Source organism: Pseudophryne corroboree, chromosome 4, assembly GCF_028390025.1.
Source record: "Pseudophryne corroboree isolate aPseCor3 chromosome 4, aPseCor3.hap2, whole genome shotgun sequence".
Lineage (NCBI taxonomy): Eukaryota > Metazoa > Chordata > Amphibia > Anura > Myobatrachidae > Pseudophryne > Pseudophryne corroboree.
The window spans coordinates 658212846-658239676 of NC_086447.1; the positions used below are offsets into that span (position 1 = coordinate 658212846).

The window sequence follows — 26831 nt, forward strand, 5'->3', positions numbered from 1 at the left end:
GTCTCTATCTTTCTCAGGGGAGTGGCTATTCAGGGTTGAAATTGGTTTCTTGTATTTCCAAAGCTACTGCGGTTAATTCCATGTTTCTCCCCTCTGGGGCCCCACCGGCTACCCGGGGCCATCTACTCAGTCCTTTCGGACCGCTATGTTTCGATCTTGAACCAGAGGTGCCTCAAACGCTGCACGAGGCACCAGAGTTGAGGCAAAAAAGCTAGCAGCTGCAGGTTCCCAGGAACAAAGCACCAGTTCAGCTTCCACTAAAGCATCAGCATGATGGTGCCTGCCCATCCCGAGGGGATCTCGTGGTGGGAGCTCGGCTGCATCACTTCAGCCGCATCTGGGAAAGTTCCTGCCAGGATACCTGGGTACAAAAGCTCATTTCTCAGGGCTACAAGCTGGAGTTCGAGGGTGCTCCTCCCCACAGATTTTTCATGTCAAGCTTAACAGCTCTTAGGGATACGCGTGTTATGCTGCAACAGGCTATCCTAAAATTGGTCCAGTCCCGAGTCATTGTTCCAGTGCCACTGCAATAACATGGCAAGGGTTATTGCTCCAACCTGTTAGTGGTACCGAAACCGGGTGGTTTGGTTAGACCTATTTTGAATCTGAAATCCTTGAACCCTTAGTAGAGGTTTTCGGGTTCAAGATGGAATACTTGCGAGCAGTGATTGCGGGTCTGGAAGAACAGGAGTTCATGGTCTCCCTGGATATCAGGGACGCCTATAGCCGTATCCCAATTTGGCCACCTCATCAGGCTTACCTGAGGTTTGCCCTTCTGAATGATCACTACCAGTTCCAGGCGCTACCCTTTGGCCTGTCCACAGCTCTGAGGGTGTTCACGAAGGTGATGGCGGAGATGATGATCCAACTCTGGGTCCTGGGGATCAATATCGTCACTTATCTGGATGATCTCTTGATAGAAGCAAGATCCAGGGAGCTTTTATTGCTCCATATCGACCACACTATCCAACTTATGTCACACCATGGGTGGATCCTCAATTTACAGGAGTCCCACCTGGAGCCAACTCAGCGACTCCTGTTCCTGGGAATGTTGCTGGACACTGGCCAGAAAGTGTTCTTCCCAGAAGACAAAGCGAGAACACTTCAGGAGATAGTCCACATGGTTATCTGGCCTTCTCGAATATCCATCCTTCTTTGCATGAGATTGTTGGGGAAGATGGTTGCCGGATAATATAGCCGTCATCTCGGGCCAGGGTTTACCTTCTGTGGTGGCTGCAGTCCTCCAACCTACTGGAAGGCCGAAGTTTCGGGATTCAGGATTGGATGGGGAGCTGTCACCCAGGGTGCTCCAGTTCCAGCGCAGGTGGTCAGCCCACAAAGTCCTCCTTCTGAACAACATTTTGGAACTTTTGGCGATCTGCAATGCTCTGATTCAGGCAGTAGCGTACATCAATCGACAAGGAGGATCAAAAAGCAGGGCCTGCATGCGAGATGTGTCAAAGATACTTATCTTCGCAGAAAGAAATGCAAGAGCACTGTCCGCAATCTTCATTCTGGGAGTAGACAACTGGGAAGCGAACTTCCTGAATCGTCACGATCTCCATCCGGGAGAGTGGGGGCTTCACCATCAGGTGTTTCAGCAGATCATTGACCGGTGGGGCTGCCCACAAAAAGACACAATTGCTTCTCGACTCAACAAGAAGCTTTGTTGGTATTGCTCAGGGACCCTTAGACCAGGGCAGTGTATGCACTGATGTTGCCTCTGCCTTACCGGCTGGTCTACCAGTTTCCTCCGATTCCATTGCTCCCAAGGGTGCTTAAGTGAATCAGGAATCGAGGAGTCCAGGCAATTTGATTGCCCGGATTGGCCTCGGAGGGCATGGTATGCGGATCTTCTGGACATGTCCATCTAAGACCCTTGGCCTCTGCCATTGAGAAGAGATCTTCTTCAGCAAGGTCCGTTCATCTACCTGGACTTAAGGCGGCTTTGTTTGACGACAGAGAGGTTGAGCGGAACATTCTAACTCACAAGGGCCTTTCAAAAAGGTTATTGCTACCATGGTTCAGGCCAGGAAACCTGTGACGTCAAAACACTATCATCATATCGGGAGAAGATGTGTCTCTTGGTGCAAGGACCGCACGTATCCGCCTGAGGAGTTCCACGTGGGACGTTTCCTGCAGGCTCGTGTGGATAAGGGCTTACATCTGGGCTCCATTAAGGTCCAGATTTCAGCTCTCTATTCTTCCGGAAGAAATTGGCAGTATTGCCAGAAGTTCAAACCTTCTTGCAAGGAGTGCTTCACATTTTTGTGCTGTCCACGGCCCCCTGGGATTTGAATATAGTGTTGGAACCTCTGATGACTGTAAAAGATAAGTACCTCACGTGCAAGATGGGGATGTTATTGGCCCTGGCTTCTGCTAGGTGTGTCTCAGAATTGGGGGCCTTATTGTGTAAAAGCCCTTACTTGGTCTTTTATGAGGACAGAACGGAGCTCAGGACTAGGCAGCAGTTCTTGCCGAAGGTCGTCTCTGCGTTCCACTTCAATCAACCTATTGTTGTTCAGTCAAGTTCTGGCACTTCTGCTCCTCTGGAGGCATTAAATGCTGTGCGAGCCTTGTAGATCTATGTTAAGAGAACGGCTCCGATCAGAAAGACTGATTCCTTGTTTGTGCTTTATGATGCACAGAAAAAGGGTTGTCCTCTTCAAAGCAGTCCATTGGTCGTTGGCTTAGGCTTACTATCCAACAGGCCTATGTGTCGGCAACCTTACCTGTTCCACAGTCTCTGAAGGCCCACTCTAAGATTGGTGGGGTCGGGCGGCTGCCCGTAGAGTCTCGACCTTGCAACTGTGCCGAGCTGCTAACGGTCAGGGAAGAACACCTTTGTGAAGTGCTACAGGTTTGATAAACTGGCAAAAGAGGATTCCCAGTTTGGGCAGGCGGTGCTGCAGACATCTCCGCACATTCCAGCCCATTCTGGAAGCTTTGGGACGTCCCCATCGTACTAGATTCCCCAATATCCCTTATGGATACTAGAGAAAACAGGATTTTAATTACCTACCGGTAAATCCTTTTCTCGTAGTTCATAAAGGATATTGGGCGCCCACCTCAGTGAGTTGACTTTCTTCAGGTTATCTCTTCTACGGTTACCTGTTCAGCTGTTGCTGGTTGTTTTATGTTAGTGGTGTGCTGGTGTGTAAATCTCACCACTCGTTAGGACATACTTAAGAGAAGGATCATTACTCCTTTGGGCACTATTTTACCTATAACTGCCTGTGGGAGGGGGCATAGAGGGGAGGAGCCAGCACACCCAGTTGAAGAAGAAATTTAAAGTGCACTGGCTCCTTTGGACCCCGTCTATATCCCATCATACTAGTTTCCCCCAATATCGCTTATGGACTACGAGAAAATCCTGTTTTTTCAAAGTTCTGTATGGAGTTTCTACAGCTCTGGAGCCGGGGGATTTCATGGCCTCCTTTTTGATATCCAGGATGCCTACTTGCATATTCCCATTCAGGACAATCAGCACTTCTTCAGGTTTGTGGTAAGGGAGGAACACTTCCAATTCCAGTCATTGTCATTTGATCTTTCCATGGCTTCCCATGTTTTCACTCAAGTGAAGGCAGCGGATATCAGACGCAAGGGTGTCAGCATACTACCTTATATGGACAACCTGATTCTCCTGGCCCAATCTCCGGATGTTCTTCAGGACTATTTCCACCGCACTGTGGACCTTCTCCAGTCTCACGGATGGATCATCAATTTGCGGAAATCCACCATGACTGTCTCAGGAGATGCTTCACTTGGGGCCTTACTAAACATCAGCGTTCAGTGGGTGTTCCTCCCCAAGGAAAATCTGTAGTTCTAGTAGGCCAAGATTTGCCCTTTCCTGGGACAGAGCAGTGTCTATCCATTCTTGCATGTAGGCCCTGGGCACACTTGGCTTCTCTGCTTTGTAAGGTGGCTACATGGTCCTCTACCCATACTTACATCAAATTGATTCATTTGCCTCCACTGATGCGGATTTCGGGCATCAGGTTCTCTGCACAGGGGTCATTCCACATCAAATCGCCACAGCCATTTTCATGAACATCACCGATTCCAATGAAATTTGCTCTGCTTGTTAGGTATGACGAGAAACAAATTTACACCAAATTTCAAAAATCATAGGTTGGATATTTTTGGAGGTGGATCCATTTAAAAATGAACAAAATATGCAATTTTACTGCCGCTGGGGTCTTTTCATTTGCCTGTAACTTGAGTTCTAATTAAGGCCGAGAGATGAAATTAGTGTCATTTTGAAGCTAATGACTAGATCTTTTCACTTCAATTTTAATTTAGTAAGGTAGTACTAAAAAAAGTTTAATAACCTTCGACCTCAATAGGGATATTTAAAAAAATATATACATATTTTTTTTTTTTTTTTTGAGTTCTCCCATATTTCATTTAAACATGTACCAAATTTCACTTTGGGATTCCCATGGGATAATGCTATAACAATAATTTGTTGACAAGCAGGCAGCTAAATTAAACAAAATTCTCACTTGCAGACAGTGTATTATAAAGTTTTGAAAAACAGCAATATAACCTTAATATATCTAACAGATCAGGTTTTGTTCATGCTTTCCATGAGTTTAGTTTTGAAGTTGCAGACAGTTTCTCTTTCTGTAATGGTGTACACGCGTCCTGTTGTAGTCATTGGGTCTACTGTTGTTAGTATATCACAACGATGAACTAGAAGAATGTCTGGTTTCCCTGGGTATTTGTATGATGGGGATGGTCCTTGTAGGTGGAAAAAGCTGACCTTTACTAATACGTACTTTTCATCTATGTCAAGAACACATGCTACCCACCACTCTGTATAATACACACAAGTGACAAATCCTTTAATGTCTTTAAATTCTACTTCATCCTCCAGTAAAACTCGTTCCACTTTCGAAGATGTAGTGTAGGAATAAACTTTAGTTGACAGAGTAGTTGTTGATAAGGGAATAAAGGAATGTAGTTTCTGGGTTCCAGCAATTGTGCGGGATTGCTAAAATCGAGCTTCCAGGAACGTCTCTTCTGCCTCGTGGTCAGCTGAACTGGCGTACTTGAAAGAGACAGCTGGAACATTCTCAACGGCCCAATCAATCAATTGCCTGTGTCATTATGTCATTATTTGTTGATCGTACGGCCTTTGGAGACTGGCTCGTGCAGCTAATCTTTTCACATTGGCACCAACTCCATCACATGCCCATTTTCCATGGGAGGTGGCTGAAAAGTGCCACTCTGCTGGAATTCCAAAGTTTTGCTCGGGACAGCAAAGGTTAATGAAATTCTTTCAATTTTTTTTTTGTTTGTTTTTTAATATACAGATGGGTCCACGGTTATCTTGACTAGTTTTCTGCGCTATGGCACAACATGACTTGTTAGCATAAACCATTCATCTATTCTCAGCTGCAATACAATACAGAGAACAATACAGCAGGGGATTAAGTCCGACTGGCCAGTCTCAGTTAATCCTATTAAAGGTCAAGATAAATGTGTACCCATCTGTATACTGAGGCAGCTCCATCTGAGAAACAAATGATCTTTGTAACGATAGAATACTTTTCATTAAGAAAATTTGAGTAACCCCTGGAATAAATGAACTGCAACAGTATCATGGTGAAGGCTGTCTGATATAATAACAAAACTGGACTCCCTGCCTCATCTATGAAGACTCCCTGCCTCATCTATGAAGTATGCTACACAAGGATGAAGAGTAGCTTGTGCGTTATTCCAGTGGAAACCTTGTACTTTGTCTAGCAGTACAAACGAATAGTTCTCTGCAAAGTCTCAGATTACCAAAAACTCCCCTGGTTGCAAACTTAAATTAAGGTCTGCTTGAAAAGACGACTGTTGTCTGGCAGTGAAGGAATGGCGCAACAGTATTTTTGTAACTTGTCACAAAAAGCGTCCAGAAAGTCATCAGATGAATGCATAACAGTCTCAAGATTAGAACGGTCAACAGAGATCCATTGTTTGTAAGAAATATTATCCATCATGCTGTAATCCATTAACTGCCTCAACTGTTCCTTAAAATGTTTGAGGCTGTTAGCATCTTCACATTCATTACACTCATTAAGGTTAGCATGCTGGCTGAGGAGGATTGCATATTATCATCACCAAACAGTCCTTATACGATTTCAATGGGATCTCTTCCTTTGATGTCAAATCAGAAATCTTTGCACCTAATATCATGAGTTTGACATTCTGGTGGATGATGCAGACACACACTGAATGTTGTACCACTTCCTCCAGCTAAGGTTCACTGTTTGGGCCGAATTTCTGTAAACTTTGAAAACCCTAGACGTTGCAGCGGAAACTTTTCTTTAAACAAGGTATACGCCTCTTTTAAGTTGCTTAAAACCAACAGTTTCTGAGCATGAACTCTTTTTTTCCATCTGGCATTTTTACCGAAACAAAGTCTTTCTTTCCGGGCACGATGCAACTTATATCATCAGATTCATAAAAGTTTCTGACATTTGCAGTTTCTTCTGTCAGCACCTTCCCTGGTTTTGGATTAGGTCCGGAAACTATACCTTTCTCTTTAACAAGCTTTTTAGCTACACGAACCATAAAATTGGATGCACCAAACTCTTCCTCCACTTTTTTAATACTCCAGCTTTTTGGAAGCACAGTCAGGATTTGCACCTTTTCTATTCTATTTATGGATAATTGAAATTTGTCTTTCAACTGATTCTGCGGACTGCAATTCTGAATCATTGCCATCATCTGTATCTAATTTTAATAATTTCCTTTTCACAGCAGTGCCAATCTTTTGAAGCTTTTCCTTTTCATATTTTTGTTTTAGTTTATTCCTAACAGGGGACTCTCCAATTGCTTCCAAGCTTTTATTTAAGGACGTTAATACTTCATCATTCTCGTATTCAATGTCCCTGTCTGAGTCTTGTTGATAACTAGGTCCAGGTTGAACTACATCCACTTCTTCACTGGAATCTGATGCATTAACTGATGCAATTTTCTTCCTACACTGGTCACAAATTTTGCTTCCCAACGTAATTCCTGAATCGGGAAGCTTATCACACATCTACTTCAAAACTGGTCGTAAGTTTTTTTTTTTTTTTTTTTTTTTCTTTTCTTTTTTGAAGAATGATTTTCTCTCCCAAATGGATTACAACATATAAACTAAGGGGGTGTGCACACGGTGAGATCCTTGCTATGCCCGATTTTCACTTGCTATTTCCCTTGAACTCCCCGCAGCCCAGATAGCACAGATTTTGACTAACTTTTCTTGAGCAATGTGTGATTACGATTTTGGCTTATGTGAGATGTCATTGACATGTGAGATGAACTAGATAGTACACCGATCTAGCAAGGATTGACTTGCCTGCACAGTCTATCTTTTCTTGCGATGCCGACCTGGCGGGATCGTGCATTGGGATCGCAAAGTGACTTTCACCTTGCGATCTGCATTAACTTTTTCTTGCGATTTTGACTATATAGTTAAAATCGACAGAAAATATCTCACCGTGTGTACACACCCTTACTCTTCCATTCTGAATGACTTATTTTGGAACCACAGCCTATAACACTGTTATTACACAACTACAAGCAGTGTTGTATTTAAAGTTTTGGTTTCGGTTTTGATTCTAACCACATTTATATTTTCTGTTACTTAACCCTTTAACCTATAACAATCTATGAAATGTGTATATTATATTGTATGCATAACTGCATTACCATTTATTGTTAAAATTAACCTACTGGTATTTAATAACCTTTTTAAATTACTGCTGGTAAAAAAAAAAAAAAAATTAGCTCAACATCCTATAGTAGACCCAAATAGAAATTTGGTACACATTTAGAAGATATATAAGGGCTTTTTTTTTTTTTTTTTAAAGAAAAATTGAAAGAAAAAAATCCCTATTTTAAAAACTTGAGGTCAAAAGTTATTAAACTTTTTTTAGTACTACCTTACTAAATTAAAATTGAAGTGAAAAGATCTAGTCATAAGCTTCAAAATGACACTAATTTCATCTGTCTTAATTAGAACTCAAGATATAGGCAAACGAAAAGACCCCTGCAGCAGTAAATTTGCATATTGTCGTCATTTTTAAATGGCTCCATCTCCAAAAATATCTAACCTATGATGCTGAAATTTGGTGTAGATTAGTTTTTCCCCCATCCTACTGGTACACCAAATTTCTTAAAAATCGGAGAGGGTCAGTAATTTTTTTTTTTTTTAAGTTAGATTTGATATGGAATGACCCACAGGAGCTTTGGGACATCCCAGGGTGATCCCAGGGCGCCCACTGTGATGCACCTGACTTGCAGGGTTTTGTGCTTGTTACTAGTTCCTTCTCACCACCACTGTTTTTTTTTTTGTTTTTTTTTTACTTTACCACCACTGTGTCTTCTCCTTCCCCTTGGGCTTTTTAACTTAACTGGTCCTCTAAGCTGGGGACAGGGTATAATAGAGAAGGGAGCCTGTGCTGCTGGTAAAACAAGTTTAACTGTGTGGTACCCAGTCTCCACCGCTCCCTTATACCCAGCATAATCCCAGTGTCCCGCCCATGGAAAAAGATTTTACAGATGAGAATGAAAATCATCTTTTTTATAAATTACCACCAATCTGGAAGCCCAGTGGTTAGGGAGCAAGCTAGATTCATATACAGACAGTGTCCTTTATTGTAAGCAACCTGGAAGCACTTCCAGTACTTTTTAGTCTAATTTACAGTACATGCTGCAGACACCACTGACAGGTTTTATCAGCTGAATTCAAACAGCCATCAGATGGGCATCTGGAAGCAGCAACCACTAAAAACCTGGAATTTTATGGAAAAGGTACTTTCATCTCACCAGAAACATTGATGGTTGCTAACTATAGCTTTTCTCTAACGTCCTAGAGGATGCTGGGGACTCCAAAAGGACCATGGGGTATAGACTGATCCGCAGCAGACATGGGCACACTAAAAAGACTTTTACTGGGTGTGAACTGGCTCCTTCCTCTGTGCCCCTCCCCCAGACCTCAGTTAGACTTTGTGCCCAGGAGTGACTGGACACACACTAGGGGAGCTCTACTAAGTTTCTCTAGAAAGACTTTTGTTTTATTTATTTTTAGGGAGACCTGCTGGCTACAGGCTCCCTGCATCGTGGGACTGAGGGGAGAGAAGTCAGACCTACTTCTTAGTTAAAGGCTCTGCTTCTTAGGCTACTGGACACCATTCACCCCAGAGGGTTCGATCACTTGGTGCGCCTAGCTGCTTGTTCCCGGAGCCGTGCCGTCACCCCCCTCACAGAAGACAGAAGCCGGGTGAGTATTAGAAGAACCGAAGACTTCAGTAACGGTACAGCGCAGCGGTCGCACTGTGCTCCATGCTCCCACACACTACACCAACGGCACTCGCAGGGTGCAGGGCGCTGGAAGGGGAGCAAAACGGGGGGTGGGGCACATGAATTTTGGTGCTTTTTTTTTTTTTATATATATTGCAGCGCCAGACACATTATTTTCTTGTAGTATATGGGCGCTGGGGTGTGAGCTGGTATACTCCCTCTGTGTTCCTCTCTACAGGCTTCCCTGTGGGTCTGTCCCCTTGTTTTTGGCCGGTGGGTGTGTCTGTACTACGTGTCGCCATGTCTGAGGCTAAGTGTTCCTCCCCGGAGGTTGTTACTGGGGGCGCAGAGAGGGATTTGGGAGTGACTGTCGGCACAGCCGACTGCTGATTGGGTAAATATGCTGAGTACACTGAATGCAAATGTGGCTTTATTGTCCAAGAGGCTGGATAAATCTGATTCTCTGACACAAACATGGAGAAAATCCATGGAGGACGCTTTATCTCAGTTACAGACCACCTCAGGGTCACAAAAGCGTTCATTTACCCAGATGGCAGATACAGATACCGACACGGACTCTGATGTCGATTTCAGTGAGGCTTCCTTACATCCGAGGGTTGTTAGGAGTATTCAGTACATGATTGTAGCTCTCAAAGAGGTTTTACATATCTCTGAGGAACCTGCTGTTCCTGACACAAGGGTTTGCTTATTTAAAGGGAAAAGGCCTGAGGTGAAGTTTCCTCCCTCTCATGAAATGAATGCACTTTGTGAAAAGGCTTGGGAGTCACCTGACAAAAGGTGGCAGATGCCCAAGAGAATTTTGATGGCATATCCTTTCCCCTCTGACGACAGGGACAAATGGGAGTCGTCTCCCAATGTGGATAAGGCTCTATCACGATTGTCCAAGAAGGTGGCGCTTCCGTCTCCTGACACGGCTGCTCTCAAGGGTCCGGCGGATCGCAAGCTGGAGACGACATTGAAGTCCATTTTCGTTAATACTGGTGCATTGCTCAGACCTGCTGTGGCGTCGGTATGGGTGAGTAGTGCTATTACTAAGTGGGCTGATAATTTGGCTTCTGATATGGATATCCTTGATAAGGATAACATTATTTTGACTCTCGGTTATATCAAGGACGCTGCAGATTACCTAAAGGATGCGGCGAGGGATGTTGGCCTCTTGGGATCAAGAGCCAATGCCATGGCGGTCTCGGCCAGGAGGGCGCTGTGGATTCATCAATGGAATGCTGATGCAGACTCCAAGAAGAATATGGAAGCTCTCCCTTTTAAAGGTAGTGTCTTGTTTGGTGACGGCCTTGCTGACCTGGTGTCTACCGCTACTGGGGGTAAGTCATCTTTTCTTCCTTATGTTCCCACACAACAGAAAAAGCCACCTCATCATCAGATGCAGTCCTTTTGGCCTAATAAATACAAAAAAGGAAAGGGTTCATCCTTCCTCGCTTCAAAGGGTAGAGGAAGGGGAAAGAAGTCGCCCGCCGTGTCAGGCTCCCAGGATCAAAAGTCCTCCCCTGCCTCTACCAAATCTACCGCATGACGCTGGGGCTCCCCTGCGGGAGTCCGTGCCAGTGGGAGGCCGTCTCCGATTCTTCAGCCAGGTCTTGTTTCAATCGGCCCTGGATCCTTGGGTTTAGACATAGTGTCCCAAGGGTACAAACTGGAGTTTCAGGAGATGCCCCCCCCCCCGCCGCTTTTTCGTGTCGGCCTTGCCAGTTTCTCTTCCAGAAAGAAGTGGTAAATGCTGCGATACAAAAGCTGTGTCAACAGAGGGTCGTTGTGCCGGTTCCCCTGTCCCAACGGGGGGGAGGGCTCTATTCGAGCTTCTTTGTTGTACCGAAGCCGGACGGCTCGGTCAGACCGATTCTGAACCTGAAATCCCTCAATCCATACTTGAAAATTTTCAAGTTCAAGATGGAGTCTCTTCGAGCAGTGACCTCCAGCCTCGAAGGGGGGGATTTTATGGCGTCAGTCGACATAAAGGATGCTTACTTACACGTCCCGATATACCCTCCTCATGCGTTGCCGTTTGGGCTTTCCACGGCCCCGAGGGTGTTCACCAAGATAATGGCGGAAATTATGGTTCTCCTTCGCAAGCAAGGGGTCACAATTATCCTGTACTTGGACGATCTCCTGATAAAGGCGAGGTCAAAGGAACAGTTGTTAAGAAGTGTGGATCTCTCCCTGTCGGTTCTGCGACATCACGGTTGGATTCTAAATTTGCCAAAGTCTCAGTTGATCCCGTCCACTCGGCTGCCCTTCCTGGGCATGATCCTAGACACGGAGCTACAGAGGGTGTTTCTTACGGAGGACATAGCTCTGGAAATCCAGACCATGGTCAAGGAGCTTCTGAGGCCGACAAGTGTGTCGATTCATCAATGCACTGGAGTGCTAGGGAAGATGGTTGCGGCTTACGAAGCCATTCCGTTTGGCAGGTTTCATGCCCGGGTGTTTCAGTGAGATCTGCTGAACAAATGGTCCGGGTCTCACCTGCACATGCACCGGAAAATAAGTCTATCTTCCAGGGCCAGGATTTCTCTCCTGTGGTGGCTGCAAGGTTCTCACCTTCTAGAGGGGCGCCGATTCGGAATCCAGAACTGGGTCCTGCTGACCACAGATGCAAGTCTCCGAGGCTGGGGCGCAGTCACGCAAGGAGGAAGTATCCAGGGAAAGTGGTCAAGCCAGGAATCTTGTCTCCACATAAATACAACGGCCTCCTGCAAGCGAAGAACCTTCTTCAGGGTCTTCCTGTCCTGATTCAGTCGGACAACATAACTGCGGTGGCGTACGTAAACCGCCAAGGCGGAACAAGGAGCAGGGCGGCAATGACAGAGGCCACAAGAATTCTTCGCTGGGCGGAACAGCACGTGAGCGCTCTGTCAGCAGTCTTCCTCCCGGGCGTGGACAACTGGAAAGCAGACTTCCTCAGCATACACGATCTCCATCCGGGAGAGTGGGCTCTTCATCAAGAGGTATTTGCAGAAGTGACAATGCGTTGAGGAATTCCTCTGAAGCTTCCGAGGTATACTTCCAGGTCAAGGGACCCCCAAGCCAGTGCAGTGGATGCCCTGGTAACTCCGTGGGTGTTGCAGTCGGTGTATGTGTTCCCTCCGCTTCCTCTCATTCCAAGGGTGCTGAAGATCGTACGACGAACAAGGGTTCAGGCAATACTAGTCGTTCCAGATTGGCCACGGAGGGCCTGGTATCCGGATCTTCAGGAATTGCTTGTAGAAGATCCTTGGCCGCTTCCTCTAAGAGAGGACCTGTTACTGCAGGGGCCATGCGTGTTTCCGGACTTACCGCGGCTGCGTTTGACGGCGTGGAAGTTGAACGACAGATCCTAGCTCGGAAAGGTATTCCCGGGGAGGTCATCCCCACTCTCCTTAAAGCTAGGAAGGAGGTTACGGCAAAACATTATCACCGTATTTGGAGAAAGTATGTGTCGTGGTGTGAAACCAAAGCAGCTCCTGCGGAGGAGTTTCACTTGGGTCGTTTCCTCCATTTATTGCAGGCAGGCGTGGATGCAGGTCTGAAATTGGGTTCCATCAAAGTGCAGATTTCGGCTTTATCTATTTTCTTTCAAAAAGAATTGGCTGTCCTTCCTGAGGTTCAGACTTTCGTGAAGGGAGTGCTGCATATCCATCCTCCCATTTGTGCCACCCGTGGCGCCGTGGGATCTTGAAGTGGTGTTGCAGTTTCTTAGGTCTCACTGGTTTGAACCTTTGCGTAAGGTTGAGTTAAAGTTTCTCACTTGGAAAGTGGTCATGCTTTTGGCTTTGGCGTCTGCCAGACGAGTGTCCGAGTTGGCGGCTTTGTCTCACAAGAGCCCATATTTGATTTTTCATTCGGATAGAGCGGAATTGAGGACTCGTCAACAATTTCTGCCGAAGGTGGTTTCTTCGTTTCACATAAACCATCCTATTGTGGTACCGGTGGCTACGTATGCTGTAGCGGTCCCAAAATCTCTTGATGATGTAAGAGCTTTGAAAATTTGTCGCCAGAACGGCTCTTACTAGGAAGACAGGCTCTGTTTGTCCTGTATGCTTCCAACAAGATTGGAAATCCTGCTTCTAAGCAAACTATTGCACGCTGGATTTGTAATACGTTTCAGCAAGCTCATTCTTCGGCTGGGCTGCCGTTGCCGAAGTCAGTAAAGGCCCATTCTACCAGGAAGGTGGGCTCATCTTGGGCGGCTGCCCGAGGGGTCTCGGCCCTTCACCTTTGCCGAGCAGCTACTTGGTTGGGTTCAAACACTTTTGTTAAGTTCCACAAGTTTGATACCCTGGCTGATGAGGACCTCATGTTTGCTCAATCGGTGCTGCAGAGTCGTCTGCACTCTCCCGCCCGGTCTGGAGCTTTGGTATAGACCCCATGGTCCTTTTGAAGTCCCCAGCATCCTCTAGGACGTAAGAGAAAATAGGATTTTAATACCTACCGGTAAATCCTTTTATCCTAGTCTGTAGAGGATGGTGGGCGCCCGTCCTAGTGCGGACTGTTCCTTGCAGTTGTATTGATACTGGTTATTTTTGGTTACACAAGGTTTGTGTATCGGTTATATTCCGCTTGCTGCTGTTGTTAGTTCATACTGTTAACTGGTTTCCTGCCACTCCGGTTGTACGGTATGTTTGTGGTGTGGGCTGGTATGTTTCTCGCCCTTAGTTTAACAAAAATCCTTTCCTCGAAATGTCCGTCTCTCCTGGGCACAGTTCCTATAACTGAGGTCTGGGGGAGGGGCATAGAGGGAGGAGCCAGTTCACACCCAGTAAAAGTCTTTTTAGTGTGCCCATGTCTCCTGCGGATCCGTCTATACCCTATGGTCCTTTTGGAGTCCCCAGCATTCTTTATGGACTAGGAGAAAAGTATTTACCGGTAGGTATTAAAATCCTATTTTTGCCATGAATTTATCCGTTCGGTTTCTGCTTTTTTAAATGCGAGCCCTATTGCTGTAGTATTTGTTCATACTTTTGTACTTATTAAAAATATTATTTCTGTGCACAATAGAGGTAACTTTTTGGCATGATTGGTCTACCAGATTTATAAAATTAGAATTTATAGAATTTCTTAACTTGTAGCACCACTGCCATTTTCAAACCTAACCTGCCACAAATCTACATCCTGATTTTCTACATTCAAAAAATAGAAATGAGCAGGTAACCTGCAATTACAAATCCAAGCCCCAGTACCAAAATCAGTGATGTGGTTGGGTTCTGGAGTGCTCAGACTGCTGGTAACTATCTTGCTTGTCAAAATAGTTAAAACAAATAAATAGAAAAAAAAAGTTAGGTAGCAACAAAAACTCCCAGACAATGTGTCCCCCTTCTTATAAAGTGGAGCTCTTATCTCCGTACTGAAGTCTAGAACCTCAGACATTCTAGGTATTCACTACTCCCATACTAATTTATTTTTTAATTCACCAAACACTTGCCATACGTGCAACCTTTTAGTGAATATTTGCTTCTATTTTGCAAATTTTGTGGCATGTTTTGTGTTTTGCAGCTGCATGGAGTGTCTTTATATGCCCTGTTCCTTTTCTCTACATGTTAATATATGTAAAATTAGTATTAAAAAAACTAAATGTATAGTGGTGGGCATTCTTAAATTCAATATTTTTTTTTTTTTCCCATGACTGATCACCAGATTATTTTTAACTATTATTTTTTTATTTATTTTTTTAAATCTGCTTTCTTTCCAATCATTAGCACTATTCAAATTCTGCGCTGTAAATGCTGCTCTTCAACCATTGGAAGGTTTTACTCAAAAACCGAAAAACACCTGGACTACAAGTGTGGTTTGTTTGGTTTAGATTGGAGTGCTATTAAACGGTAAGATGGATTAAACTATACATTGTTAAGGCTTGTGTCATACAAGCATTTCTGTACTGTGCTTCCATTTTATCTACTACGTTGTATTTTGGCTGTAGGGACACCTATGCGCCAAACTGTAGTTGAGTTGTGTTAATTAGGTATTCCTGCGGGTGAAAGTTTTTCTCTGACGTCCTAGTGGATGCTGGGAACTCCGTAAGGACCATGGCGAATAGCGGGCTCCGAAGGAGGCTGGGCACTCTAGAAAGATTTATGACTACCTGGTGTGCACTGGCTCCTCCCACTATGACCCTCCTCCAAGCCTCAGTTAGATTTTGTGCCCGGCCGAGGTTGGATGCACACTAGGGGCTCTCCTGAGCCTTTAGAGAGAAAGTATAGAAATTAGTTTTTTTATTTTCAGTGAGACCTGCTGGCAACAGGCTCACTGCAGCGAGGGACTAAGGGGAGAAGAAGCGAACCTGCCAGCTTGGGCTTCTTAGGCTACTGGACACCATTAGCTCCAGAGGGATCGACCGCAGGCCCAGCCTTGGTGTTCGGTCCCGGAGCCGCGCCGCCGTCCCCCTTACAGAGCCAGAAGCAAGAAGAGGTCCGGAAAATCGGCGGCAGAAGATATTAGTCTTCACCAAGGTAGCGCACAGCACTGCAGCTGTGCGCCATTGCTCCTCACACACACTTCACACTCCGGTCACTGAGGGTGCAGGGCGCTGGGGGGGGGCGCCCTGAGAAGCAATTATAACACCTTGGCTGGCAAAAATACCACAATATATAGCCCCAGAGGCTATATATGTGGAAAATACCCCTGCCAGAATATAGAAAAAAGCGGGAGAATAGTCCGCGGAAAAGGGGCGGAGCTATCTCCCTCAGCACACTGGCGCCATTTCTCCCTCACAGCTTCGCTGGAAGGAAGCTCCCTGGCTCTCCCCTGCAGTCTACACTACAGAAAAGGGTAAAAAAGAGAGGGGGGGGCACTAAATTTAGGCGCAGTATACATTTATATAGTAAAAGCAGCTATAGGGGACATAACTCAGTTAGTCCCTGCATTATATAGCGCTCTGGTGTGTGCTGGCATACTCTCACTCTGTCCCCCCAAAGGGCGTTTGTGGGTCCTGTCCTCTGTTAGAGCATTCCCTGTGTGTGTGCGGTGTGTCGATAGGGCTGTGTCGACATGTTTGAGGATAATGAGGTGGAGTCGGAGCAGATGCCTTTAGGAGGGATGTCGCCCCCTGCGGGGCAGACACCTGAGTGGATGAGCTTATGGAAAGAAATGAGTGCACGTATAGACTCCTTACATAAGAAATTTGACGACATGCCAAATGTGGGACAGCCGACTTCTCAGCTCGTGCCTGTCCAGACGTCTCAAAGGTCATCAGGGGCTCTGAAACGCCCGCTACCTCAGACCGCAGACGCAGATGTCGACACTGATACTGACACCAATGTCGACACTGATACTGACACCAGTGTCGACGACGATGAGTCTAACCTGATGCCCACTAAGGCCATTCACTGCATGATTGAGGCGATGAAAGAGGTGTTACACATTTCTGATATAAATACAGGTACCACTAAAAAGGGTATTATGTTTGGAAAAAAAAAAACTACCCGTAGTTTTTCCCCCATCAGATGAATTAAATGAAGTGTGTGAAGAAGCGTGGGCTTTCCCTGATAAAAAATTGGTAATTCCTAAGAAGGTACTAATGGCGTTCCCTTTCCCGCCAGAGGATAGGTCACGTTGGGAAACACCCCCTAGGGTGGATAAAGCGCTCACACGTTTGTCTAAAAAGGTGGCACTACCGTCTCCGGATACGGCCGCCCTCAAGGAACCTGCTGATAGAAAGCAGGAGGCGATCCTGAAGTCTGTATACACACACTCAGGCATTATACTTAGGCCAGCTATTGCGTCAGCATGGATGTGCAGTGCTGCCGCTGCATGGTCAGATAAACTGTCAGAAAATATTGACACACTAGACAGAGACACGATCCTGCTAACCATAGACCATATCAAAGACTCAGGAGGGAAATCTGCCGGCTGGCATCTAAAGTAAGTGCATTGTCCATTTCTGCTAGGAGAGGCTTATGGACTCGCCAGTGGACAGGAGATGCAGATTCTAAAAGGCACATGGAAGTTTTGCCTTATAAGGGTGAGGAATTATTTGGGGATGGTCTCTCGGACCTAGTTTCCACAGCAACGTCTGGGAAGTCAGCATTTTTACCCCATGTCCCCTCACAGCCTAAGAAGGCGCCGTTTTATCAGGTTCAGTCCTTTCGGGCCCAGAAAAACAAGCGTGGAAAAGGCGGATCTTTTCTGTCCAGAGGCAGAGGTAGGGGAAAAAGGCTGCAACAAACAGCAGGTTCCCAGGAGCAAAAGTCCTCCCCCGCTTCTTCTTCCAAGTCCGCCGCATGACGGTGGGGCTCCACAGGCGGAGCCAGGTACGGTGGGGGGCCGCCTCAAGAATTTCAGCGATCAGTGGGCTCGCTCACAGGTGGATCCCTGGATCCTTCAAATAGTATCTCAAGGGTACAAACTGGAATTCGAGGCGTCTCCACCCCACCGGTTCCTAAAATCTGCCTTGCCGATTGCTCCCTCAGACAGGGAGGCGGTGCTAGCGGCAATTCACAAGCTGTATTCCCAGCAGGTGATAATCAAGGTACCCCTACTTCAACAAGGCCGGGGTTACTATTCCACACTATTTGTGGTGCCGAAACCGGACGGTTCGGTGAGACCCATTTTAAATTTGAAATCCTTGAACACATACATAAAAAAAATTCAAGTTCAAGATGGAATCGCTCAGGGCGGTTATTGTAAGCCTGGACGAGGGGGATTACATGGTATCCCTGGACATCAAGGATGCTTACTTGCATGTCCCCATTTACCATCCTCACCAGGAGTACCTCAGATTTGTGGTACAGGATTGCCATTACCAATTCCAGACGCTGCCGTTTGGACTGTCCACGGCACCGAGGGTATTTACCAAGGTTATGGCGGAAATGATGATACTCCTTCGAAAAAAGGGAGTTTTAATTATCCCGTACTTGGACGATCTCCTAATAAAGGCGAGGTCCAAGGAACAGTTGTTGGTGGGAGTAGCACTATCTCAGGAAGTGCTGCACCAGCACGGCTGGATTCTGAATATCCCAAAGTCACAGCTGGTTCCGACGACACGTCTACTGTTCCTGGGTATGATTCTGGATACAGTCCAGAAAAGTGTTTCTCCCGGAGGAGAAAGCAAGGGAGTTGTCATCTCTAGTCAGAGACCTCCTGAAACCAAAACGGGTATCGGTGCATCACTGCACGCGGGTCCTGGGAAAGATGGTAGCTTCTTACGAAGCAATTCCCTTCGGCAGATTTCATGCCAAAATCTTTCAGTGGGACCTATTGGACAAATGGTCCGGATCGCATCTTCAGATGCATCGCTTAATAACCCTGTCTCCAAGAACCAGGGTGTCTCTACTGTGGTGGCTGCAGAGTGCCCATCTTCTAGAGGGCCGCAGGTTCGGCATACAGGACTGGGTCCTGGTGACCACGGATGCCAGCCTTCGAGGCTGGGGGGCAGTCACACGGGGAAGAAACTTCCAAGGACTATGGTCGAGTCAGGAGACTTCCCTTCACATAAATATTCTGGAACTAAGGGCCATTTACAATGCCCTAAGCCAAGCAAAATCCCTGCTCCTACACCAGCCGGTGCTGATCCAGTCAGACAACATCACGGCAGTCGCCCATGTCAATCGACAGGGAGGCACAAGAAGCAGGATGGCAATGGCAGAAGCCACAAGGATTCTCCGATGGGCGGAGAATCATGTACTAGCACTGTCAGCAGTGTTCATTCCGGGAGTGGACAACTGGGAAGCAGACTTCCTCAGCAGACACGACCTCCACCCGGGAGAGTGGGGACTTCATCCGGAAGTCTTCCAGATGCTGGTAAACCGTTGGGAAAAACCTCAGGTGGACATGATGGCGTCCCGCCTCAACAAAAAGTTAAAAAAATATTGCGCCAGGTCAAGGGACCCTCAGGCGATAGCTGTGGACGCTCTAGTGACACCGTGGGTGTACCAGTCGGTTTATGTGTTCCCTCCTCTGCCTCTCATACCAAAGGTGTTGAGAATAATAATGTAACCCACTGGTTAAACAAAGTACATGGTTAACAAATCAAATGTATTTAAAAAAAAAAATATATATATATATATATATAGATAATATAAATGTGATAAAGTTGTGTAGGTTTACTATATATTGTTCCAATTGAACTGAAAGGTATGGATGGGGAAATTGCTAGAAATTGCTGGAAGCCCTCGTGGATGTGAAGGATGTGCCTCGAGCGGGAGAAACCACGAGAGCCGACAGCAGTTGGAGGGTTTTGACAGTTGGAGAAGGGAGTACGGGGGAGAGCAACGAACGGAGCGGTAGCTCTGGAGGAGCCTGCAGCCCGCCGGGACCTTGATCGCGAATACCGGAGGAGAGTAGAGAAGGAGTGCAAAGACTGTGACATCGTGTCGGTCATTGAAGGAAGACGGAGGAGTCTAGCGACGGGTAAATAAACTTACAGTTAGCCCGGCTATCCCTCCAGGAGTGTCAGGAGATCGCTGACGCTGGGAGAAGTGCGTCAGAGGAAAACTGAAGGAAGACGGTAGGAGAGGCGGCTGCAGCTGTGGCTTAGACGCTGAATGACAGACGTAGATGAGCCGCAGAGCATTAAAGGAGGAGTCGGGGGAGTGACATCGGAAAAGAGGAGGTGGGATTGAACCACACATACATCACTCATACACACCTCATATTATTTCCTCCAATGAAATAATTTAATGGGCACACATATATTTATATGTATCACGAGCTCCCCCTAGTGGTCTCTCTGGATAATATTAACTAACTAATAAGCAGAGACAGAGATAATATTACAAGTAGACTCTATTTGCTAACTAGTTGTGCCTAACAGCATCAAAGACTGAGGGTCCTAAGTGAATGACACTGAATTATATATAAACCAGTCTATTATTTATAATAGTTCCTGTGACCTACATTCAGATTTAGAGAAGAAGAAAGAGAGAGGAACTAAATATATAAATCCAAGTGTTAATACCTAAGCTAAATAACTACTATTCTATAATTTATTTGACACCATCTATTACTAGTAAAGACTGCGGTGAAATGACAAGATTGAGTGTTAGCTTATTATAACACTATCTACAAGCAGATAATAGAAGATTGTGAGATCAAGACTTTCTACAGATAATCTATTCCCCATATGGATTATAAATAGTAGTAGAAAGTATACAAAAGTATACCCACTGAGCTTAGAAATATACATCCGGAGGAATATAATTTATGACTTAAAAGAATAAACACCTACGCCAGGAGGATGACTAATGGATTGTAACCGAGTAATCCAAATCTTGTGTTAACACTAAAAACAATAACTCTCGGTAATGATAAGGGCCCCAACGAGCTCATTATAGACTTCTGAGGACCCGGGTCACTAATATATATATTTAATATGATAGACTGTAATTGATGTGATAGATCTTATATGTTTATTGTATTTATTGAATGTTGATAATTTATTTTCTCCAAAAATGTTTCAATATAATACTGAAGTATAATATATTTGATGCTGAGTAAAGATATAATAATAAATGTTATATACTTACCATAAAACCTGTTCCGGATAGTTGATCAGAGAAGACTTGATGACTGAAAACAAGAACAATTAATCTAAGGTAAATAGTGTATCATCAACTAAGTGAAAATTACATGTATTACTTAGGCTTACCCAAGCAAGCCTAAAACCCAAAACAAATTTAAGCGATATAGAGCTTGGGTGGAGGCACGTCTATTGTAACTCTTCATTAGAAGCATTCATAACCAGGGTTACAATAAGAAAGAGAGGAGTAAACACAATTCTCGTGGTCCGCATTGGCCAAGACGAGCGTGGTACCCGGAACTTCAAGAGATTATCTCAGAGGACCCGTGGCCTCTGCCGCTCAGACAAGACCTGCTACAGCAGGGGCCCTGTCTGTTCCAAGACTTACCGCGGCTGCGTTTGACGGCATGGCGGTTGAACGCCGGATCCTGAAGGAAAAGGGTATTCCGAAAGAAGTCATTCCTATGCTTATTAAAGCCAGGAAAGATGTTACGGCAAAACATTATCACCGCATATGGCGGAAATATGTTGCATGGTGCGAGGCCAAAAAGGCCCCAACAGAGGAATTTCAACTAGGTCGATTTCTGCATTTCCTGCAAGCAGGAGTGAATATGGGCCTAAAACTAGGCTCCATTAAAGTACAGATCTCGGCTCTGTCGATTTTCTTTCAAAAAGAACTAGCTTCAGTACCTGAAGTTCAGACATTTGTGAAAGGAGTGCTGCATATTCAGCCCCCGTTTGTGCCTCCTGTGGCACCTTGGGATCTCAACGTGGTGTTGAGTTTCTTAAAATCACATTGGTTTGAGCCACTAAAAACCGTGGATCTGAAATATCTCACGTGGAAAGTGGTCATGTTATTGGCCTTGGCTTCAGCAAGGCGAGTGTCAGAATTGGCGGCTTTATCATGTAAAAGCCCTTATCTGATTTTCCATATGGATAGGGCAGAATTGAGGACTCGTCCCCAGTTTCTCCCTAAGGTGGTGTCAGCGTTTCACCTGAACCAGCCTATTGTGGTGCCTGCGGCTACTAGGGATTTGGAGGACTCCAAGTTGCTAGACGTTGTCAGGGCCCTGAAAATATGTTTCCAGGACGGCTGGAGTCAGAAAATCTGACTCGCTGTTTATCCTGTATGCACCCAACAAGCTGGGTGCTCCTGCTTCTAAGCAGACTATTGCTCGCTGGATTTGTAGTACAATTCAGCTTGCACATTCTGTGGCAGGCCTGCCACAGCCAAAATCTGTAAATGCCCATTCCACAAGGAAGGTGGGCTCATCTTGGGCGGCTGCCCGAGGAGTCTCGGCGTTACAACTTTGCCGAGCAGCTACTTGGTCGGGGGCAAACACGTTTGCAAAATTCTACAAATTTGATACCCTGGCTGAGGAGGACCTGGAGTTCTCTCATTCGGTGCTGCAGAGTTAACCGCACTCTCCCGCCCGTTTGGGAGCTTTGGTATAATCCCCATGGTCCTTACGGAGTTCCCAGCATCCACTAGGACGTCAGAGAAAATAAGAATTTACTCACCGGTAATTCTATTTCTCGTAGTCCGTAGTGGATGCTGGGCGCCCATCCCAAGTGCGGATTGTCTGCAATACTTGTAAATAGTTATTGTTAACTAAAGGGTTATTGTTGAGCCATCTGTTGAGAGGCTCAGTTGTTTTCATACTGTCAAACTGGATATAGTATCACGAGTTGTACGGTGTGATTGGTGTGGCTGGTATGAGTCTTACCCGGGATTCAAAATCCTTCCTTATTATGTCAGCTCGTCCGGGCACAGTGTCCTAACTGAGGCTTGGAGGAGGGTCATAGTGGGAGGAGCCAGTGCACACCAGGTAGTCATAAATCTTTCTAGAGTGCCCAGCCTCCTTCGGAGCCCGCTATTCCCCATGGTCCTTACGGAGTCCCCAGCATCCACTACGGACTACGAGAAATAGAATTACCGGTGAGTAAATTCTTATTTTTTAAAAAAATTTTTATTTAAAGGAGTTCAAGTGGAAGACAGTGTTAACAGTTTTTGGGTAGGTCCAAATAAATGAAGTGAACAACAATATTGCAGTTAAGTGTTAACAGAGATTTGCAAATTCATAAAAAATAGCTAAAATGATTTTTTCTAAGTCTTGAAGACCAGTTTGGTTTTGCCTTAAAATTAACTGCAACTTTTAAATCCATTAGTTGTATCACCAATATCACACTTACATTTGGGCATATTCAAATATTGTACAATAGTGCAAAAGTAAATTAAATTTTAATGATAATTTTGCACTGCTTTTACTGTAAACGCAAATCCGATCCATCCTGCATGTATGTATGACACATTTTTTGGAACATCAAGTTGGTTAGAGTAGAATGGGAACAACTAGTCCAGAGGCTGGCTTGCAACTTGAAGCTGCATGGAAAAATCCAGCCAAATGGCTCTGTGCCTAGTACTAGACCACACTGCAACCACTTACCCCTCTGTTCTCCCTGGAAATGCAGCGCAAATACAAGCATACGCACACCACAACTAAAACTAATCAAATGTCCCAAAATATATAAATATTTGTCTGTGCTACCTTATTGAAGACAACTGGCTTGGTCACACAGCTTAGGTTGGGTATACACACATCACTCTGCTGATTGGGTTAGCACTCCCTATTTGCAGGGCAGTGTTGTCCTTGGCTTGACCTGCTGTCAGCATCCTATGGCACCTGTAGACACAGTGCTAGAAATTGCTCTGTGTGTACGGTCTTCTCTTGTAGTGGGACGTTGGGTCAACAAATATTAAACAGTACATAAAATATCACCTCCAGGCCGTTGTAGGAGCGTTATAAACAGTTTACTGGCTAACGCTCCTATAACGGTACAGCATACACACCTATATTGTGTGATCCAGCCATGGATTATATAGGTGTGTGCCCAGCTTATAGTCTTGGTTAGAAGAGACGCTGGTATAGTTAGTAGCTTAACAGGACGTGATCTAGGGAAGAATGTAATTGCTATGAGCTTGTAGAAGTGCAGATTTTTCTGTGATTACATGATGGTATTTGAAGCACCAGCATTTTCAGAGTAATAACCATGTTGGAACTTTTGCACAATAGAAGTTGCATACTCCTATATGCACAGGCTGACTAAACCACTGATCGACCATAAAATGTTATCTGCTACCTGAAAAAACATGCTTTCAATCCCTAAATTATATATCAGTTCTGTGAGGTATTTCAGAAAAGATTAATTTGAGAGCAATTAATATTTCTAGTCTGTTGTAAAAGTTATAGTATTTTTGTTTCAGTTATATTCTTGGCTCTGCTGATAACCAATTAATGCCTGAGGGAGAAGCGCCAATAACCCTGTATAAATATGACCTTTTGGAAAAAGAAATGAAAAAGGTAATTCTGAAATCTTTTTAGATGGCATTCTGCTTTAAAAACCTTCTTAACAGTAATGTACTCAGATGTGGGCGTTTTGCTAGAGGCTTCCACTAAATGGTTGACTAAGGGTAATTTCTTAATTGTTGTATTTGTAAAGTGTCTTATGCTCTCTTCACCCTAACACTATGATTGCATACCTATTAAGTGGGGTATTCAATTCGTGCACTAATTCAACTGTTGGCTATTCAATCGAGGCCGTTTTCGCCATGCCTTTTTCATTATTATTTCTCATACGTCCTAGAGGATGTTGGGGACCACATCAAGACCATGGGGTATAGGCGGTTCCGCAGTAGCCATGGGCACTCTTAAGAATTTTCAATGGGTGTGAACTGGCTCCTCCCCCTATGCCCCTCCTCCAGACCTCCGTTTTAGAAATGTGCCCTGGCAGACTGGATGCACTCTGAGGAGCTCTACTGAGTTTCTCTGGAAAAGACTTATGTTAGGTTTTTTTATTTTCAGGGAGATCTGCTGGCAACAGACACCCTGCTTCATGGGACTGAGGGGGCAGAAGCAGAACCAACTTCCTAAAGAGTTTCATGGCTCTGCTTATGGCTGACAGGACACCATTAGCTCCTGAAGGGTACTGAACGCTAGCCGGGTCTAGATGCTCACTCCCACAGCACGCTGTCACCCCCATCGCAGAGCCAGAAGTCAGAAGATAGAAGTTCATTCTTCTTATACTCACCTATCAAGTAAGTGACGACTGAAGTCCAGCGCGGCTGGTGGGAGCTGCCCACACACACAGGCGCCCTGGGCAGCAAATATACACCTCAAAACTGGCTAAAAGGGGGCATAAGGTGCCGCTGGCATAGCCCTACCCCCGCCAGTATAAATATTACAGTGATTACTGAGTGTAAGGACGTGCCATTGAGGGGGCGGAGCTTCTTCCTCAGGCAGCCAGCACACTGCTCAGCGCAATTTTCTCTCTCTCCTCAGGCTGCAGAGAACACGCTGGTCCTCTCCTCCACTTCTGACAAATACAGGGTGTTATTTGGGGGGGGCACAAGGCGTTGTGGTGCATTTTATAGTGTGATTATCTGTATAAAAGCGCTATTGGGCTGTGGGCATTACATACTGGCCCTGGGTTTGTGAACTGGCTGCTCCTATACTGTGTCCCTCTGACAGATTTTACTGTGGGTCTGTCCCCAAATAAGTCCCAGTGTGTCTGTGAGTGTACTGTACACGTGTGAGGCATGTCTGAGGCAGGGAGTTCCTCCCCGGAGGAAACCATGTTAGGGACACAGAGTTGTAATGTAGTGGTGCTTCAGGCACACCAAGAGCCTGCATGGGTGAAAGAGTTACGTGACAGTATGCATCTGATTAACCAAAGATTAGATAAGTCTGAATTTAAGGCGGCTGCATGCTGGAGAAAATCTGTGGAAGATGTGATTTTTCAGGATGCTGTTATTCCTTATGCAGGCGGCCCCTCTGGGTCATATAAGAAACCATTTGCGAATGTTGTAAACACTGATACCGACACGAACTCTGATTCTTGTGTCGACGATAGTGACTCCAGAGAGAGAGATCATAAATTGTCAAAAAGTATACAATATATGATTGTGGCTATAAGGGATGTGTTGGAGGTTACAGAAACCACTCCTGTACCTCAGGAGAAGGCTTATTTATGTACGGAAAAGAAGTCCAAAGTCACGTTCTCCCCTTCACACGAACTAAATGCTCTCTTTGAAGGGATGTGGGTGAATCCTGATAAGAAACTTCGTATTCCCAAAAGGATTCAGATAGCTTACCCTTTCCCGGCTGAGGACAAGAAAAAATGGGAGTCACCCCCTGTGTTAGACAGTGAATTTTCCAGGTTGACAAAGAAGGTAATTCTCCCTGCACCTGGCACAGCTTCACCTAAGGAGCCGGCAGACCGTAAAATGGAAACATTGAAATACATTTATGTTGCCAATGGTACACTGCTCAGGCCCTCTATTGCCTGCGCGTGGGTGAGTCGCACTATTGAAAAATGGTCAAAGCGTGTTATCAGAAATTGACACGTTTGATAAAGATGAGATACTCCTTAAATTAGGGAATATCAAAGATGCTGCCGCCTACATGCTGGAAGCAATGAAGGATATTGGACTCTTGAGTTCACAAGCCGCTACCATGGCAGTATCGGCTAGGCGGGCGTTGTGGATTCGCCTGTGGAACACGGATGCAGATTCCTAAAGAAACATGGAGGCTCTCCCATATAAAGGTGAGGCCTTATTTGGCGATGGCCTGGATGCGTTTGCCTCGGCGGCTACCGCAGGTAAGTCGACATTTTTGCCCTCTGCGTCTGCACCGGCAAAAAAGACCTGTCACCCGCAAATGCAGTCCTTTCGGCCCAATTAATACAAAAAGACGAGAGGTTCCCCCTTCTTTGCAGGTAGGGGAAGGGGAAAAGGAAAGAAGTCCGCAGCGGCTTTAGGTTCCCAAGAGCAGAAGTCTACCCCTACTTCTGCCAAATCCTCAGCATGACACTGGAGCTCCCTTGCGGGAGGCCGCACGTCTCAAACTGTTCAGCCAAGGTTGGATTCTGTCTGGCCTGGATCCCTGGGTGTTGCAAATAGTATCCCAGGGATACAAACTGGAGTTTCAAGACGTTCCCCCATGCCGATTTCTCTAACGTCCTAAGTGGATGCTGGGACTCCGTAAGGACCATGGGGAATAGCGGCTCCGCAGGAGACAGGGCA

The 26831-nt window shown here is 45.5% G+C and overlaps 1 protein-coding gene across 5 annotated transcripts in view; it reads left to right on the plus strand.

The window, feature by feature from the left end:
* The window catches only part of LOC134910124 (protein Mis18-alpha-like), a 294627-nt gene that overhangs the window by 157456 nt on the left and 110340 nt on the right, over positions 1 to 26831 (plus strand). For 3 of the 5 annotated variants that reach the window (XM_063917795.1, XM_063917793.1, XM_063917796.1), the window contains exons 3-4: positions 14994 to 15116; positions 24015 to 24111. In XM_063917795.1, coding sequence (XP_063773865.1) covers positions 14994 to 15116; positions 24015 to 24111 — 220 coding nt within the window. Of the gene's footprint in view, positions 1 to 14993; positions 15117 to 24014; positions 24112 to 24612; positions 24824 to 26831 lie in introns of those variants that run through there. The other 2 variants (XM_063917797.1, XM_063917798.1) reach the window with 2 other exon arrangements.